Genomic DNA, 18,948 nt, shown 5'->3' with positions numbered 1-18,948 from the left:
GCAAATGCTCTTCCACTGAGCTACAGTGCCAGCTTGTGGATTTTGAGTCAGGATCTTGTGATGTAGCTCAGGCTGCTGGAGCTCACAATCCTTCCTCTTCCTCCTGAGTGTGGGCATTAACGGCATGTGCCACCACTACTGGGCGCTTTCAAGGCCTTTTCATATAGACTGGGCATTCCTACTACAGCATATTTCTTGTCTGTAGCTTGTTATTTTGTAATTACCCTCAGTGGCTAAGCATCTTCTTAAGCACAATTACTCATAGCTGCAGTGTATGGCACCGTGTGCCCCTAATTCACCCAGACATAGTCTGGGTTTGACCAGTTAGAAACTATCCTGCAGGGAATGTCATATCATCCATACTCTTCCATAGTGTTTTTTTTTTTTCTCTCTGAAAAATGCAGGTCCTTATGTATCTACATTCTTGCTATGTGTCATCAAATAGTTTTTGGTTTTGTTTTCTTCAAGCATGGGGGCTGGAGAGATGGCTCAATGGTTAGGATCGATTACTGCTCTTGCAGAAGACCTAAACTCAGTTCCCAGCAAACAGAAAACCTGGAGAGATGGCTCAGCCCCTAAGAGCACAGGCTGCTCTTGCAGGGGACCAGCGCTCAGTTCCCAGCACCCACCTGGTGGCTCACAGCCATCCGTCACACCAGTTCCAGGGCATCTGCTGCCCTCCACAGATACCTACATGAGCAGGGTATACATGAGCTCCTGAAGGCACACATACCAACATACAAAATGGATAAATGGCGCCACCACACCACAACCTCCAGCCTATTGAAGGAAGGGACATTGCACATATCTAATTATATGTATGTACTGCCTGAAATGTTTGTTGCTCTTTTTTTTTAAATCACCATGGAAGAGAACTGAGATTCATGGCCCTCTGTCTAATGCCTGCTCACCTCTACATTCTGATGCTTCAGGAATCGGCATGGGTATGACGGTCCCAGTCTCCTTCGCCGTGTTTCCCAATGAAGATGGCTCCCTACAGAAGAAACTGAAAGTCTGGTTCCGGATTCCAAACCAATTTCAAGGCAGCCCACCGGCCCCCAGTGATGAGAGCGTGAAGATCGAGGAGCGGGAAGGAATCACTGTCTATTCTACGTAAGGAGCCGGTTCTTAGTGTTTTCTGGTCTTAGCCACTCCTCAGATCATTGGCTTTTCACCGTTGCTTAATTCAGTGAAGGAACACCGAGTTGTGGCAGTAACTCACTTTAATTTCTTCAGGTTGTAGCACACATGCATTTGTGGTTTTGTCTGGATAAATGCCTTGGCCTGTAGCCATATTGATAGGTAGAAAGAGTCACCTCAGCCTAAGCTCGGGGTGAACACCAGCATTAGCCATAGCAGGGGCTTAGAAAAGTCAAGGAATTTATAAATATGTGTGTGTGTATGTGAATAATATAAATATCAGTACTATATATATCAATAATATTGACAATAGTGTGTGTGTGTGTGTGTGTGTGTGTGTGTGTGTGTGTGTGTGTGTGTGATAATAGTTTGGGGTCATGGATACATAGGGTGTAATAGCTGGGGATACATGATTTATACCCCAGACTTCATTAGATATAGAAGGGTAGAGTGTTTGTCAGCGCTGAACAGCCAGCCCCACTGCTTGTTCCTGGACTGTGGTTCTTTAAGCAAAGGACACATCTGCCCTCTTGTCCTCTGGCTCTGTGTTAGGACTCCTTCACAGTCACATTTCTTCACTATAGAAAGTAGTAGGTGCAAACTGTTGCCTGTTCTTGCTTGTTTTACTTTGTCTTGTTTTCTTATGCTGGGAATTAAACCCAGCATCCTATGCATGCTGAGCTTGTACTCGACTGTCTGTCTGTGCCAGATGCTATCCGCTATTCCGCAGAGATCTATGGGGCTCTAGCTCAGCCAGGATGGCGAAAGAGTCGCACTCTCCTAAAGGAGTGGGATGGAGGCTCGGCTAGCCAGCAGGGCCTGGGCGGCTGGGAGCAGAAGTCTATAATTGACCTCTGTATGCTCACACAGCTTTCAGCAGGCAAAAGCTTCAGGAGAGAATTCTCCTCCTCAAAAGTTGTTACACCTCTTACATGACAGAAGCTCTCAGACAATCGTTGATGAAGTAATTAATTCTCACATCTTTCTTTCTTCTGGACAAGGTCTTATATATACTGGAGTGCTTTGGGGTCTGACAGCAGATGCTTCCTATTGGCTTGGTCTTAGATGTTAGGGATGCCTCATCTACATGTGGAGGGGCTTCTGGGTGCTGCCTCTTCACGACTGATTGTCACAGTCCATGGGGTGCCATGGTCTGGTGATCCCCATTTGGATTGGAAGTAGGTGAAATGTCTACCATCCTCAGGTATGAGGTGCCAAGGTTTCTAAACCCAACCTTACCAAGTTTCTGGGCACAGTTCACTGCCCCATAGTCTGCTGCCAAGCTTCTCATGCCCACAGCCTGATGCATATTTTTTATCCTTGGGTTCCTAGTCTGCCCTCAGAAGTCAAGTCTCTTCTAGATAATTGGTGACTCCTTGATTGTCAAAATCCCACTGTGTAACAGGCACCTAACCAGGTTCAAAGAAAGACCAGAACCTTCACCAATAGTAACCACAGGTTGGGGGTTGGGTTCTGCTCAAGCCCAACTTCCTGAAAATTAACTCTACGAATGAATTAACTCTACGAATGATCTTGCAGCGTACAGTTTCTGTCCCCACCCCACCCGAACGGGGCTAATAGGCGTCCCTATTCTTTTTTTTTTTTTAAAGATTTATTTTATTTTATTTTTTATTTGTATGAGTACACAGTAGCTGTACAGATGGCTGTGAGCCATCACGTGTGTGGCTGCTGGGAATTGAACTCCAGCCCCTCTCACTCCAGCATAATTCACTGTAGCTGTCTTCAGACGCATCAGAAGATGGCGTCAGATCTCTTTATGGGTGGTTGTGAGCTACCATGTGGTTGCGGGGATCCGAACTCAGGACCTTCGGAAGAGCAGTCAGTGCTCTTAACCTCTGAGCCATCTCTCCAGCCCTAGGCGTCCCTATTCTAACTCCTCCTCTGAGGGTGGGACTTTGTTCCCCACAGCTAGCTTAGAGTCATTCCTTAGAAGGCTAGTGTGATGTGAGCTTGCCTGCTGTGGGCATTCTTTGGCTAGATGAACAGAGCCCCCTGGAGGACGAGAAGGTGAAGCAACCGTGCTGCTGACATGGAACCCCCAGTCCTGTGTTTCTTTCCAGTCTAGCCCTCATTCAGACTTCTCAGCCTCTGTGCAGAGGCTTCTGAAAACTCTAAGCAGAGTCAGGAGTAAGGCAGGTAGGTAACCGTCCTCAGGAGAGGTGCCAGGATGCAAAGTTTAAGGAAGCACTTACCCCTACAGTCACCCAAGTGCAGGCTGAGCACTGAGAGTGAGAGCCACCTTAAATGGTACACTCTGGGAGTCTACTGGTCTGTCTGTCAGTCCCCAGCTCCATCTTGCCCACTGTCCTTCCTGCTCTCTGAGAAGTGGTGAGTAGTAGACTTCTATTATGTAGTATGATTCTCAGCTCTGCTGCATAATAGCAAGATAACGCCTTAGAAATTAGTAAGCCTCTCTCCTTGTTAAAAAAACACTTTTGATTGTTTCTTTGTGAATTTCACATCATGCAACCTAATCCTACTCATCTCCTCCCCTCCCCATACTTGCTGTCCACCCTTGCATCCTCCCCCACAACAGAGGGGGAAAAGTCTCATTGTGGAAGCTGTAGCGTGTCACAGTATGGCCCACAGTATTACCTTTTGTCCACAATCCTTTGCTTGAAAATGTTCATACAATGAATCATTGGTCTGGTATGAGGCTTCAGGCTTCTGCTACTCACTGGGACTCCTCTTGGATATCCTGTTGCTGACCCTGTGTCATGGAGATCCTGTATCATGGAGATCCATGGAGTTTTGGATGTGTAGACCACCCCTTCATGAATTCCATCAGTTCATCAATGGGGTAGATGTTGGGGTGGGCCAACTCAAAGCCCTAGATCTGGGCCTGAGAGATATCTGAGCTGGTCAGCACACTGGCTGTCCCACTTTCATGCCCTCGAGGACAGCTCATTAACAACCCCCCCCCCCAGGACCAGCTCTCCCCTCCTGCTCAGGCCAGGTGTACAGCCTTCTCTACCCTGCTGCTCAGGCCAAGCGTAGGGCCTGCTCTCCCAAGTACTGTAGCAGGTGAGGGGCAGGGCCAGCTCTCCTGCCCACTATAGGTGACAAGGACAAAGTGGGGTCAGCTCTCTCACACTCACATCCTCAGGGCCAGCTTGCCCACACACCCACCACCAGGGTCAGCTCTACAAATCTGCCCAGGTGAGGTACAGGACCTGCTCTCCCAAGTGCTGTAGCTGGTGAGAAGCAGGGACAGCTCTCCTGCTCTCACGACCCTAAGGCCAGGTCTCCTGCCTGCCATAGGTGGTGAGGGACAAGGAGAGAGGAAGATATCTCTCCCTCGAGATGAGTGGTAGTGTTAGGTCTCCAAATGCTTGCTCATATCCTCAGGGGTGGCTCATAGGCAACTCCTGCAATGTGCAGGGCTGCTCTCTGGAGTACTGCAGCTAGCTAGGGGTGGGATCAGCTCTCCCGCTCTCGTGGCCCTGGGGCCAGCTCTCCCATGATGACAGGTGAGGGGTGGGGCCAGTTCTGCACAGTCCTCAGACATTAACATGTCCCCAGGCAACCCTAGACCAGGGCTGTCTGCCTGGTCTTTAGTGGTAACAGACTCCAGCTGCTCTAAGGCCACAGGCCCAGATGTGGCCCCCCAGTGGCAGCATAGGCCAGAACCCCACCATAGTTCCACAAGATATCACCAGCCACTCGCCTCTGGCTATTCCTCACTACCCTCCAGTCTCCAGTCCCGCTCTCTCCATTGTGCCCACATCCTTCTAGTTCTCTTTCTGCTCCGTTTCTCCACCACTGACTTGCTCCTCTTAGGGGTACCCAGGGTCTTTGGGTGTCTGAAGTGGTCTCAGAAGCTCATGCATTTAGGTACCAGGTAGGGGGTCATCTCAGGCATGATATGTGCCCCACCCCCAGGCCTGTGTGGCACCTGACTGGTGGTCATCTCAGGCTAGCTCCCTGTCTAGGCCCCATGGCACTGAACTGGTGGTCATCTTGTGCTACCTCCTCACAGTACCCTCCAAGTGGCCCCAATGGGGTCATCTGTCTTGGGCTCACTTCTGCCAGGAGCCCTCAGTCCCAGGCATGATTCTTCTAGTCTCTTACTTGCTCTCAGTCCTAAGAGCCATCGGGGCTTGTGTAGTGCCAGACTGGTGGTCATCTCAGGCTTGCTTTTTCCAGGGAATCTACTAATCATTCCGATGCTCACAGGTCAGAGCACTGAGGGTAGATGTAGCCTCTTTCCTCTCTGCCATCTACTGATGCAAATGAGACCCAGCAGCCACACCTACAGGGACTCTAGGGGCAGGGTTAGTAAGCCTCTTTAAGACTTAATTTTCGCCCCATTGGCTAAGCACCACTAATGGAATCAACATCCTGGGGTTCTTATGACAGTACCTACCAGTACTTTCTAAAGTGCTATGTACACATTTCTTAATGTGTGTGACCCATTATTATCTAATGATTATCTGAAGTTTGACACAATTGAATCAGTTCACTCCTCACCCCAGCCCCGCTACGTGTCTTTTATCCTTTGATCCAGTCCTTCCTCAGAAGCCAAGTAAATCTCTTCTAAGTGATTGGTGACTCCCCATCTGTTGAAATCACACTATGCACAGGTGGCTAGCCACATCCCGAGGGGGACGAGCATCCTCAACAGCAGTAGCCACGGTGACAGATGTGGCTAATCTCTAACCTTTTGCTCATCCAGAAGCAGAACAGTGAGTGGCTGCTGTGTTGGTTACCCTTCTGGTGCTGTGGAGAAAATACCCGGCCAGAAGTGATTTATGGAGGGAAGGGTTTATTTTGTCTTATGGTTTCAGAGGGAGGGTCCATAATGGTGGGTGACACACAGCAGCAGGAGGCCAGAGCTCGAAGCTGAGAGATCACAACCTCAACTGGAAACACAAAACAGAGAGAGGAGAGCAAGATGGGATGAGACCATAAACTCGTAGAGCTCACAGACAGTGAGACCCTTCCTCCAGCAAAGCTCCGTGATTTCCCCAGACAGCACCACCACTGCGGACCAAGAGTTCAAATATCTTAGCTGATGGAGGTGCATTTTGCACCCAAACCACCACAGTACAATTCCTGTTGTCTCTTAATATGTCATGGGTACTTTCATTCTGAACATGCTGCCACTAAGCAGCACACCCAGTCACCTATGGAAGGGAGAGAACAAAAAATAGAGAAGCTGTTTGATTCGGCATGGATGGTCAGCTCAGGGACAGGTTTCCATCATATGGTGACAGGAAAAACATTCTCAACTATTTTTTGAGTATTCTAGGCATTATATGATTTCATCCATAAATATTTTAATTATGGGATTTTTTTTCTTTTATTAGATATTTTCTTTATTTACATGTCATATGATTTCTCCTTTCCCAGTTTCCCCTCCAAAAAAAAAACAAAAACAAAAACAAAAAACAACAACAAGAACAAACCCCTGTTCCCTCTCCCCTCCCCCTACTTACCACCCCACCCTCTCCTGCTTACTGGCCCTGGCATTCCCCTACACTGGGGCATAGAACCTTCACAGAGCCAAGGGCCTCTCCTCCCATTGATGACCAACTTGGCCATCCTCTGCTATACATATGCTGCTGGAGTCATGAGTCCCACCATGTGTACTCTTTGGTTGGTGGTTTAGTCCCTGGGAGCTCTGGGGGTACTAGTTAGTTGTTTGTCCTAAGGGGCTACAAACCCTTCAGCTCCTTGGGTCCTTTCTCTAGCTCCTTCATTGGGGACCCTGTACTCAGCCCAATGGATGTCTGTGAGCCTCTACTTCTGTATTAGTCGGGTACTGTCAGAGCCTCTCAGGAGACAGCTATATTATGGGATATTTTTAAAAATATTATTAAAATGCCATCCTACTTCTAAATGTTAACAGCAATTTGTTAAATTCTAACAATATGAACTATCTGATTTATTTCTCTAGCTATTTGTTTGTTATTTTGTTTGTTTGTTTGTTTGTTTGGATGCTGGAGGCAGGGTCTCATCATGTATTCCAAGCTGACCTCAAGTTCACAATCCTCCTGCCTCATCCCCAAGGGCCGGGATTAGAGGCATCGATGACCACACCTGACTCCCCTATTATCTGACAGTTCATTTTTAAGGTTTGTTTGAACTCATGCATCCTTTGCAATCAGTCCATTGATTTCTTTTTTATTGTGTGTGATATGTGTGTGTGAGAGTGGGCATGCTTGTTCATGCATGTGGAGGTTTTGGCAGGTTTTCTTTTTTTTTCTACTTCATTGCAGGTTCTGGGGATGAAACTCAGGTCATTAGGTTTATATAGCAAGCACTTTTATCTGCTGAGCCATCTCATTGGCTTTGGTCAGTCCATTTTAAGCCTTTTCACACTGTAATTCTGCACACCACAGAGCATATTCATTTGTTCTTGTGGTTGGTGGATCACTGGTCCCGTTGCTGCCCCAAGCCTCAGCTTTACTCTTGGCACTTACATGTCATTGTAACACACCTTTTTGCCCCTGTGCTGCCTGTAGACTGGGGTTTGGTACTAGAGATGCGTTCAGGCCGAGGCTTTGAGTTTGGAGCAAGAATCTTTCCTAGCTGTTTAACCCCATTAGGGACTCCTGTGTCTCTAGGTGCTGAGGCCTGGTAGGGGCTCCTGCACCTGCTAAGCTCTGCTCCTGTGGAGTTGGCTAGTAAGTGAGGATGTTCCTGCTTAGGTACCTGTCTCGTGGGAGCTTATCAAATGATGGTGTCCTCTCTGTTTGCATCGTCATTTATCATCTGGCATACTTCAACAAACACAATCCTCCCTCCCTTCTTCTCTCTTTTACGAAGGCAGAGTCACATAGAGAGAGTGGGGGGCACGACTGTCAGCGGCTCTTCCATTGCTAGTTCTTAGGATTATTGATTTCTTTCCTTGGTGTCTTCTGAAGGTCGTGACCTTCCTCTCTGCTTCGTTTTGTTTTGCTTTGTTTTTGTTTTTTGTTTTTATTTGGCTGGTTGGTTGCTTGGTTTTGATGTTTTGTTTTGTTTTGTTTTACTATCAACAGAAGCACGACTTTGAACAAGCTGGCTGCACTGCACTGCTTCGCACTTGTTCATTGTTTTTTGTTGTTATTTTGTTCTTTCATTTATCTTTTTTTTTTTTTAAGAAGATCTATTAATGTGGTGTGGATATAAGTACAGGTATGGGTATGCTGTGAAGAAAGTGCGAAGGCCGGAGGATAGCTGTGGGTGCTGGGCCTCGGCGCTCTCTTTGTTTGAGGCAGACTCTCTGCTCCTTGTCTGCTGTACGCCAAGCCGGCTGACCAGCAACCTTCCAGGGATTCTCCTATCTCCACTTTCTATCAGCCCAATACAGCCCTGATGTTATAGATGCTTTTGCTATGTGTCTGGCTGTTATTGTGGGTACTCCAAGTTCAAACTCGGTATCGGATGCAAGCACTTTTACTTTTGCACTGAGCCATTTCCCCAGCCCCTCCCTCCCTTTGTGAGACAGAGTCTCAGGATCCCACCATGGCCTCAGACTCACTGTGTAGCCAGGGAGGACCTTGGACTTCTGGTCCCCATGTCTCCACCTCTGAGTCCTGGGATTATAGGTGAGCACGACTGTACCAGGGTCTGAGGTTTTGATTTTCTCTGATGTGCAGATTGTGTCATTTGGGGCTGGTAGGAGCCATGTTGGTTTCTTAATCTGTTGACACACCTCTCCCCACTTTGGCATCTTCCTCACTTTCAAACACATCTTAACATTTGCTGCTCTCAAGCTAGAGTTAACCACTCCTCTAAGACCTGGTTCTTTATGACTGGAAAGAACACCTAGATAAAGGGTAGATTAGGACAGAGAGATGGCTCAGTGGCTATGAGCATTAGCCACGCAAGACTGCTAACTGAAGTTCAGTTTCCAGATCCCACATAAAAACACAGATGCAGTGCCATGTATCTGTGTTCTCAGCCCCCTATAGTGAGATGAAGGTGGAGACAGAGAATCATCTGGAAGCCATGGTCCAGCTAGCCTGAGGTATACAGTGAAGTAGCACAAACAAGAGACCCCTGCCTCAACAAAATGGAAGGCAAGAATCAGTCCCCAAGCTGACCTCTGACCTTCACATGTGCACCATGGCACATGTAAGCATGCACACACACATGTACAACATACATGTGCACATTAATAAATAAATGTTAAAGGATCGATGAACAGGCTAGAGAGATGAGTCAGCGATGGGTTTGCATTGTTTGCCTGGTAAACCAGAGGACCTGAATTTGGATCCCCAGCTGTTATGTGAATAAGAACAGATGTAGCAATACACGTGGCTGATCCCAGTGACGGGAGGCAGAGACAGGAAGACAGGGGCTCATTGGCCAGGCAGTCTAGCAAAATCAGCTAATCAACTAATCCAGGATTAGTGAGAGACATCGCAGAAAATAAGATGGAGAGAAACAAGGAAGACACCAGTGCTGAGCCCTGGTCATTCGTGCACATTCACGTGTGTACACAAGTATATACATACATGAGCACACAAGGAGCATATATACACACTGCATGTAATACACACATAAAGTGAGTCCATGGAAGAAAGGGTGGGAGGGCAGGATGGGGAAAGGGAATGGGGGAACAATTCTATAAAATCTAAACACATAAAGGAACCTCACATCTATCACCCTAGCACAGGGAACTAGATTAGAAAGATTATAAATTTGAAGCTAGCCTGGAGCACATAGGGAAGCATTGACACAAACAAACCAAAGCAAAATGTAGAAGAACCAAATACTTGGCTTAGTTAGCCTTGCTCCATGGGAACGTTTTATAACTGAACATACGATCCTAACTTCTTATGGGCTTATTCCTGGGTTGGCCACACGGTGTCACCACAAGTCAAATGTGCATTTACCGCTCTTGGATCCTGTGTGTGACTCTAGTTTCACTGAAAACAAGGGCGGTAAGAGAAGGCAACAGTATTTCAAGGAATACAGTGAGAATGCTTGACGACTAAAATCTTTTTCTGCGGCCTTTTAAAGAGATGTCCACAGAGAGATTATACATTAATTAGTAGGAGTTGTTTAGATAAATAAAATGCCTTGGGGAAAAAGATAACATTACCTGAATAGGTCTTGTTGTTGTTGCTGCTGCTGCTGCTGCTGCTGCTGTTTTAAGTCTTTGTTTGAGACAGGGTCTTACCATGTAGCTCTGGCTAGCCTGAAACTCACTCTGTAGACCAGGATGACCTGGAATATACAAGAGATCTGCTGGGGTTAAAAGTATGCACCACTGTATATGTATGTATACATATAAACACCCACATCTATTTGGTGTACTTGTCAGGGTCAGAATTCAACTTTAAGGAAATGGTTCTCTCTTCCCATCATGTGAGTTCTGGGGATTGAACTCAGGTCTTCTGGCCTGGCAGCAAGCACTTTTACCAACTGTGCCATCTCAGAAGCCCTATCTGAACACTTTGGGGAATAGAATTTTCCTTACGCTAAGACTCGAGGTGCTCTTGCAGATGGCTGGCCTCCCTTTGACCACCACAACTGGAGTCTCAGCAGAGACTGACAATAGATAGGCGAGACTGGGAGATTTAAGTGAGACCCTCACCATTTGAATGACATGTTTGTGGAAGGAAGAGTTGGAGCCAGGGGTGATGCCTCATTCCGGTCACTCAGCACTAAGGAGCCAGAGGCAGGAGGTTTACCATGAATCTGAAGCCAGCTAGGGTTTCATATAGTAAGCTCATAGTAAGTGTAAATAGTCCAGCCTGGGCTACAGAGTGGGACACTATCTCCAAAAAGAAAAAAAAGGAAAGACTAGAGGGTGGAAGGGCAAGGGGCGTGGCTCAGAGACAGCGAGCTTACCTCACATGTGCAGGGTCTTTGGTTTGCTCCTAAGCAAACCAGACAATAAAGAAGAGAGGGGAGCTGGAAGCCAGGGTCACGACAGTCACCTGGATGCCTATGACTCATACGGTGTCCATGTCTGTGAGACAGAGATTAACAGTACCCAGTCTGTCATAAGGATGAGATGAGATCATATATGTAAATGCCCACGCATCTCCAGGTATGCTGTGTTTCCATCTGCCTATACAATCTCAGTATGTCTGACCTGACCGCTAACTCGGGTGGCCAGGACACCACAGAGCAGAGGTTCTCTACCCTCTTACAGCTCCAGCCTGAGCTCTGGGCTCAATCCACCCAGTCAGCACTTGCTCTTGTTCAGTCAACATCAATGAAATGCCCTCTTCCCCGTGGAATTGAGATGGGCAGTTACTCTTGTCTGGTGCATAGCAGTTGCGTGTATAACTGGAAAGTTTTCTCAGCTTGGTACAATCAAGAGTCCTGGCATCTTAGTTAGGGTTACTGTTGCTGGGATGAAACACCGTGACTAAAACCAGGTTGGGGAGGAAAAAGTTTATTTGGTGTAAGCTTCTGCATCTTAGTCCGTCAGTGAAGGAAGTCAGAACAGGAACTCACACAGGGCAGGAACCTGGAGACAGGAGCTGATGCAGAGGACATGGAGGGGTGTGTGGTTTCCTGGCTTATTCTCCATGGCTTGCTCAGCCTGCTTTCATATAGAACCCAGGACCACCAGCCCAGGTGGCCCCACCCACAATGGACTGGGCCTTCCTCCATCAAGCATTAGCTAATAAAAAGCCCTACAGGCTTGATTCTTTCCTATGGTCCTTGCTTGTGTCAAGTTGACATAAAATTAGCCAGCACACCTGGAAAGAGGGAACATCAATTGAGAAAGTATTTCCACTACATTGGCCTATAGGTAAGTCTTTGGCATTTTCTTGATTAATGGTTGATATACAACAGCACGGCCCACTGTGAGAGGTGCAGACCCTGGGCTGGTGGTGCTATGGGAAAGCAGGCTGAGCAAGCATGGCCTCTGGTAGCAGTGGTTCTCAACCTGTGGGTCGAGACCCCTCTGGGGTTGAACAATCCTTTCACAGAGATCACATATCAGAAATCCTGCATATAAGATACTTACATTGCTGGGCAGTGTTGGAGCATGCCTTTAATCCCTGCACTTGGGAGGCAGAGGCAGGCGGATTTCTGAGTTCGAGGCCAACACGAAGCCTGGTCTACAGAGTCTGGTCCAGGACAGCCAGAGGTATACATAACAGTAGCAAAATTGCAGTTCTGAAGTAGCAACGAAATAATTTCATGGTTGGGGGTCACCACAACATGAAGAGCGGTATCGAGTCAGAGCATAGGAAGGTTGAGAGCCACTGCTTTGGTTCCCACCTCCAGACTCACATCCTGACTTCCTATAGTGATGGACTGTTCTGTGGGAGCATAAGCCAAATCAACCCTTTCTGTCCACTAAATCGCTCTCCGTCAGTGTTTTGTCACACTAACAGAAGGAGAAGAAGTTAGGACCACAGCTAACTCTGGAAACTGGTATCGCCTCTTGTTAAAGTTTTAGAAAACGTTGGATGGTCAACCTCAGAGTCATGTTTTCTTTTTCCTCCCTCACTGACAGCACCACAGACTCACTGAAAGATAACATGGAATGCATATTGGCCTCCTTGACTGACTGAAAGCTTGACTCTTAACCACCTCCTAACTTTCCTAGTCTTTATAGTTTGCCTCTTCCCCCGCTGGACTCACGTGCATGTGTGCAACGTGTGTGTATATATGTGTATGTCTTTTGCATGTCTTTTGCTTCCACGATAACCACAGTTGCTATTCTGACATTGGCTGAGATAAAATACCGTGCCCTGGAGGACAGCTTCTTTGAAGACGAGGAGTTACAAACGTATTAACAGGCTTACAAAAACAGTTTAAGCACTTTATTTCCTTTGGGGAGCTCGAAGCGCTTTACGAGCATTCCTTCGAGCTCACTCAAGCATGCTCAGGAATTTGCAGAGCTGTGACAGGGAGCTGTCATCCCGAGTGTGCCGAGTGGAGGCTGAGACTGGTAGAAGTGAGGTGCTTGCTGGTGATGGCTGGCTGACTCAGCCAGGGCTGGGCCTCCTTCTTACGAGAGGCTGTGCTCCTGGGAGGACTTGGCCAGCTACCTTGTTTGTCTTTCTGTGTGATTGGGGTCAGAGTGAGTTGGTAAAGTGAGCAGAGAAGACTGTATTTCTATGACCCTCCCAGCCTTGTTTGTTTCCTGGTAGTTTCTATGGCGAAGCAATAGGGAAATTTTATTTTTATTACAGGCATCATGTACTGCCCAGGAGTAAATGCAGGGGTTTTTCAGGAGTGAACTTTATAAATTCTTGAGTGGTGACGTTCCCTTTGTCACTCTTTACAAGGTCTCCACTCCCAAGAGGCCTTTGATGCATCCTCTTCCTGTAGTCACCACTGGGGGGAGGTCGTAGAACCCCTGAGAGCAACCCTTCAGCTTTCTGAGCAACATCCATGAACCTTGAATCGTTCCTTACTGACCAGAGCCAGTACCTTTTGAGTGGAGACACTTGTGTCTCCACAACCCACTCCATCGACTTCTCAGTCAGCATCTCTGATTCCACTTCCTTGCCGGTCTAAAATGTTCACAGTGTGTGTTAGCTTCCTTGACACGATGGCAAAATACTCGACAAGAAATAACTTAAGGTGGAAAGGATTTCATTTGTCTCAGTTTGAGAGGGAATAACGCTCATCGAGACAGAGAAGGCTGGAGGCAGGGGTGTGAGGCCGCTGGTCACACTACGTCCACAGTCCTCGAGCAGAGAGTAAAGGGTGCTGTGGATGAGTAAAGGGTGCCGTGGATGCCAAAGCTCACCTTGTTTGTTTTCTTCAGCCCAGGACCCCAGTCTATGCGATGGCCCTGCCATATCCATTCCCTCCCCAGTGACACCTCTCAGAACACACTCTTGTAGGCACACCCTGAGCTGTGTACCCGAGGTGATTCCAAATCCAGCCAAGCTGACAAAAATGAAAATGACCTGTCATACTGTGTCTGATAGATATTCAAATACCACGTGAGGGCTGTTGGGATGGCCGAGCTGCTGAGGGCATTGGCTGACCCAAGTGTGAGCCCTGGGATCCACATGGTGAAAAGAAACAACTTGTACAATCGGTTCTCTGTTCCCACACACTATGGCACCATGCCGTGCACACGTGCACACACACACCCAAATTAAATAAATAAATGAATGAATAAATAATTGTAACAAAAATTTTAAAAAGTAATTGACACACGATTCATCGATCTGCTTGTCCCAGTGTGTGGCAAAAATCCTAAGAAATTTGTATCTGTGCCAAACATAACAAACATTTTTTAAAACACTTTGGGGAAGTTGGGGTGTGTGTGTGTGTGTGTGTGTGTGTGTGTGTGTGTGTGTGTGTGTGTGTGTGTGTGTGTGTGTGTGTGTGTGTGTGTGTGTGTGTGTGTGTGTGTATGTATGTGTGTGTGTGTATGTGTGTGTATGTGTGTGTATGTGTATGTGTGTGTGTGTGTGTGTGTGTGTGTGTGTGTGTGTGTGTGTACATGCCATGGTGAGCATATGGATATCAGAGAATGATTGTCAGGAGTCTGTTCTCTCTTTGGCCATGTGGATCCTGTTCATCAGTCTTAGTTAGCCATTCACTGACCCCACAAACTTTTTTTCTCCCCATTATTACCCCAAAAGTACATTTTAACAGCGACTTACACAGCATTCACATTGCATGAGATGCGGTCTGTCATTCACAAATTATTTAAGGGCCTTGAGAAGGCCCAGCACTCAGTGGGTAAAAGTGCTTACCATGCAAGCCTGAAGAAGACCTGAGTTTGATCCGAGACCCACGGTGCAAAGAGAAACTGATGCCCAAAAGTTGTTCTCTTGCTTCCACGTGTGCTATAGCATACAGAGGTCCTCCCTCACACACACCACACATACACACCACACACACACACACACAAAAAAAATAAAAACATAAAGTATCTGAGGCCCACACAGGGTACACGAAGACACTGTCTCTTTTGCATAAGTGGCCTGGGCAGCTACAGATTTTAGTACAGGACCTAGAATGATCCCTTCATAGACACCAAGGGACAACCGTAACAATGGTACCCACTGTGTGACAAGCACTGCACTGTGTAGCCTGCAGTCTTTTCTCCCTTAATTTCCCCCAGCAGCCTCTCAAGATTGGAGCCATTATCATCCTTACTTAACAAAGGGCCCAGACCCTCAGGATGCCCGAGAACTTGACCTTGACGGTGAGCTGGAAAGTGCTGAAAAGTGCTGCGGCTAGGACTGGAGCTCGCAGGCAGCCATTTTGCCTCCAGTTGAGGAAAGATTCACTTAACTCCAGTACTCCTGGACCTTCCCAAAATCAGTCCTCTGGTGGTGATTTGCCTTGGTGTTTAAGATTTTGCTGTTACATTTAATTAATTAGGTACATGTCTGTATGTGTCTATGAATGGTTTTGTGACTTTGGACACCAGAAGAGGGCATTGGATGCCCTGAAGCTGGAGTTGAGGCTGTTGTGAGCTGCCTGACATGGGTGCTGGGAACCGAACTAGGGTCCTCTGTAGGAGCAACGGGTGCTCTTAACCTCTGAGCCATCTCTCCAGCCCACCCAAAATCAGTAAGTGAGAGGAGAATTATGCATTTCAGGGAACGATTTCATGTCAAGGCCGAGTCTGTGGGAAGGCCTCTGACATGTTCCCATAGCGGGTGTCTTCTGTATTTCACACAAATGGCTCTTAGACACAAACATCACACAATTCCAATGTCTTGCAGGCCATTATTGCTAGAAAAGCCCTTGAAGCTTGTCTTCTGTCTGCTGATCCCATTTCCTCCTTGGTGAGGCTCAAAGAAACAGAGCTTAGCCGTCTTGTCTCACCTCTCCCATCAGTTTGCACGAAGAACCAAGCTGCATTCATTTGAAATTGGCTTCATCTCCCTGTTGCTGTCTGTTGTTTAGACATCAGAATGAGCAGTCCCTCACAGACGAAGTCCTGGGTGACCCTGTAATCAACAGACGGAGTGCTTGTTGAGCGTGACTAACCGCTCATAAAAGAGCCAAGCGTGATTCAAAGAACTCCACCAAAAATAATGTAGCATTTGGCCCCGTCGTGGCCGGGTCCAAAGTCAGATTTTGAGTCACAAAGCTCATTAGCAATGCGGGTGTATTTGACTCTCTAATAAAGAGGTTAGTGAAGCCCGGATGTACAGTGGTTTATTTAGAGCTGGCTGCAGGATGAGTCTCCCAGAGGACGCAGTGATATAAGAGACAGACTAACCTTGGAAGGGGCAGCTTCTCTCTCCCCCATTTCTGCCATCAGAATAAGCAACCCGACTCATGAGGAGTCTCTTTACTGCCTAGAAAAGGAAAGTTTTTATGGTTTAGCTGAGAAGGGAGGTAATTAGAAGAGATTTCTTCATTAGAAGAGCATGCGAAGCTTGCACAAGGCCCTTCCCAAGACATCCTTGGGTCCCAGCCTTGGTCAGCTCTGATCTCAGGAAGCCACCTTGTGTCCCTGTTACGATGTGCTCAGTCAGGACAGCTGTCCAGGTTTCAGAAGACACAGCTGCTACCCCCACGTGTCCCCCACCCGGCTCCTCCTAGGTGTCTGTCCCTTCCTGCTGGTGACAGGCTAAGAAGAGTAGCAGCTGAGGCAGCAGAGGGAGCCAGAGAAAATGATGAAAGGCGCCCGGGCAGTCTGCCTCTCGTGAGGAGAGCTCATAGTTAGCTTGTGACCAAGGCTTCATTTCGTTCCCTGAGTGTTTAGTAGTGATATTGCGTACACCACTCATAACACCAGGAAGAACAGCATTCATTGCGTATTTATGGATGAGGTGAGACAGACCCCCTTCATCTCACCTCTCTGGCATGTTTGTCCCAACCATGGCAGTGTCTTCTCTCTAAAAGACTTGCCACCCCTGCATGGTCATGTCCTTTCTTACCAGCCCTTGCTCTTCCATCTCTAGGCAATTCGGTGGCTATGCCAAGGAAGCAGACTACGTTGCTCACGCCACCCAGTTACGTACCACCCTGGAGGGCACACCAGCCACCTACCAGGGTGACGTCTACTACTGTGCTGGATACGACCCTCCCATGAAGCCCTATGGACGTCGTAATGAGGTCTGGCTTGTGAAGGCATGAGTCACTCGCTGAACTGAGGACATCCTGGAAGGGTGCCACTGTGTCCCCTGACTTGGGGTCAAGAAGGGGCGGTGCTTTTCCCGTTCCAGCTTTCCCTCAAAATCCCTCTCTGCCAGTTTTCTGAAGTAAGCCAAGATTGGCAGCATCGTTCTTGAATTAGAAAGTTCTGTGGCAGATCAGAAAAAATCCCAGCGGCATTTCCTCTGCCATCTGGGTCACTAAAAACTGGTTTTTTAATAATTGTCGAATTTGTATTTTTGTTAGTGAGGAAATATTATGTGATTTATGCATGAACTTTCATCTGTGGTTCTTTTAAGAACTTTGTCTAGAAAGAAACCAAAAATACAAATCTTTGACTTAAGCAGCAGAGACAGTTCTAAATTATTTCCCAACCCTATGGTCCTTTAAGAAACATTTATTTTTTTCGTGTGTGTGTGTGTGTGTGTGTGTGTGTGTGTGTGTGTGTTTGCTCATGTGTGGGCAGGTGCCCCCAGAGCCCATAAGAAGGCATCAAATCTCATGGAGCTGGAGTTGCAGGAGATTGGGAGCCACCAGACTTGAGTTGCTGAGAACTGAGCAGGGTCCTCTGGAGGAGCAGCAAGCACTCCTAACCCTTGAGCCATCTCTCCAGCCTCAAGATAGATAGTCTTAACAGAGTGCTGCTGCTGATGCTCACTGTATTTTGAGATCTGGAGTCTGCAGAGTATTCTCCAAGGGTCCCGTGGAAAGAGGCTTCGTTCTGGATGCCTGGCTGTCTCGGAGCTGATCATTTACCAAGGCTTCCAGACAGCACATCTGTAAACAATAGCTGAGGAGCAAGCTCGCAGCTGTGGTCCACAGGGGTTTGCAAAAGTTACAAAAGCAGATGGCGAAGAAAAATCACACTCCCACACACAACCAACCCCGAGGGCAGGAAATTTCACCAGGAGGATTTATTCAGAACGATGAGATCAGAAAAGGCAGAGGGTCCATTTCCTTAACAGAACTGAGACAAGAGAAAGGGGGCGGGGCCGTGAGCCGGAGGTGGAGAAAGGAGCTAAACTGGAACAGGTTGTGGGCTGCAAGGCTGGGAGCTTAGGGGGTCTTGAGGTGTACCAGGATCAAGTCCCATCAGCAGCCCTCATTTGGACAACTGTAAAGATCTCCCAGAAGACGCTCAGGAGCCCGCCTGTCCGGGTTTGGGTTACTATGGGAACCGCAAGGGCTCATTCTGTGTGAGGCTTATAGGGGAAGAAAGACAAAAGTGGGTGCTGGAGAAACAAGAGCTGACGAAGTGTTAGCGGAGACTTTCCAGGGTCGCTTCCGGGCTGCGACTGTTTCTGAAGCCCAGCCTCCACTGCCTGGCGCACTGCGCACCGTCCTATGAAACTCACTTCACATGGCCACTCTGTATCGACGGTATTGTCATGAGGCGACTCTGTATCGAGGGTAGTGTCATGACTTTCACAGATGAGGAGGTGAGACTATGCCCAAGCTTTCACACTGAATGAAGGACTAAGAGAAGTATAGCACAGGCCCTTAGGTCACGCCAGGCAGTCTGGATTTTTTTTAAAAAGTATTTTATTTGTTTGTTTATTTATGTAGTGTCCACACATGTGTGTGTGTGTGTGTGTGTGTGTGTGTGTGTGTGTACACAAAGAGCTGTTAGGCCTAAAGAAGGCATTAGGATGAGTGCCTTCTTATGTGGATGCTGGGAACCCGAGTTCTCATGATTGAGCAGCAAGCATTCTTAATTGCTAAGCCATCTCTCCAGCCCCAGTTTGGATTTTGTCCTAAAAAAAAGAAAAATTAAAAATATTTGTGTGGCATCAA

General features: G+C 47.5%; 1 protein-coding gene and 1 non-coding gene across 2 annotated transcripts in view; one reads left to right on the top strand and one right to left on the bottom strand.

Moving 5' to 3' along the window:
- The window catches only part of Hebp1 (heme binding protein 1), a 31,854-nt gene extending 14,351 nt beyond the window's left edge, over positions 1-17,503 (top strand). The window contains exons 3-4 of the mRNA XM_031383653.1: positions 933-1,113; positions 16,962-17,503. Of these exons, the coding sequence (XP_031239513.1) occupies positions 933-1,113; positions 16,962-17,136 (356 nt within the window). The 3' untranslated portion in view covers positions 17,137-17,503. The remainder of the gene's footprint in view (positions 1-932; positions 1,114-16,961) is intronic.
- On the bottom strand, positions 5,304-5,435 carry LOC116100161. Its single transcript, XR_004122507.1, has one exon. It is a non-coding gene; the product is annotated as a small nucleolar RNA SNORA17 (small nucleolar RNA).
- Positions 17,504-18,948: the final 1,445 nt, after the last annotated feature.

Source organism: Mastomys coucha, unplaced genomic scaffold, assembly GCF_008632895.1.
Source record: "Mastomys coucha isolate ucsf_1 unplaced genomic scaffold, UCSF_Mcou_1 pScaffold20, whole genome shotgun sequence".
NCBI classification, from domain to species: Eukaryota; Metazoa; Chordata; class Mammalia; order Rodentia; family Muridae; genus Mastomys; species Mastomys coucha.
This window is presented reverse-complemented; position numbering and strand designations above follow the sequence as displayed.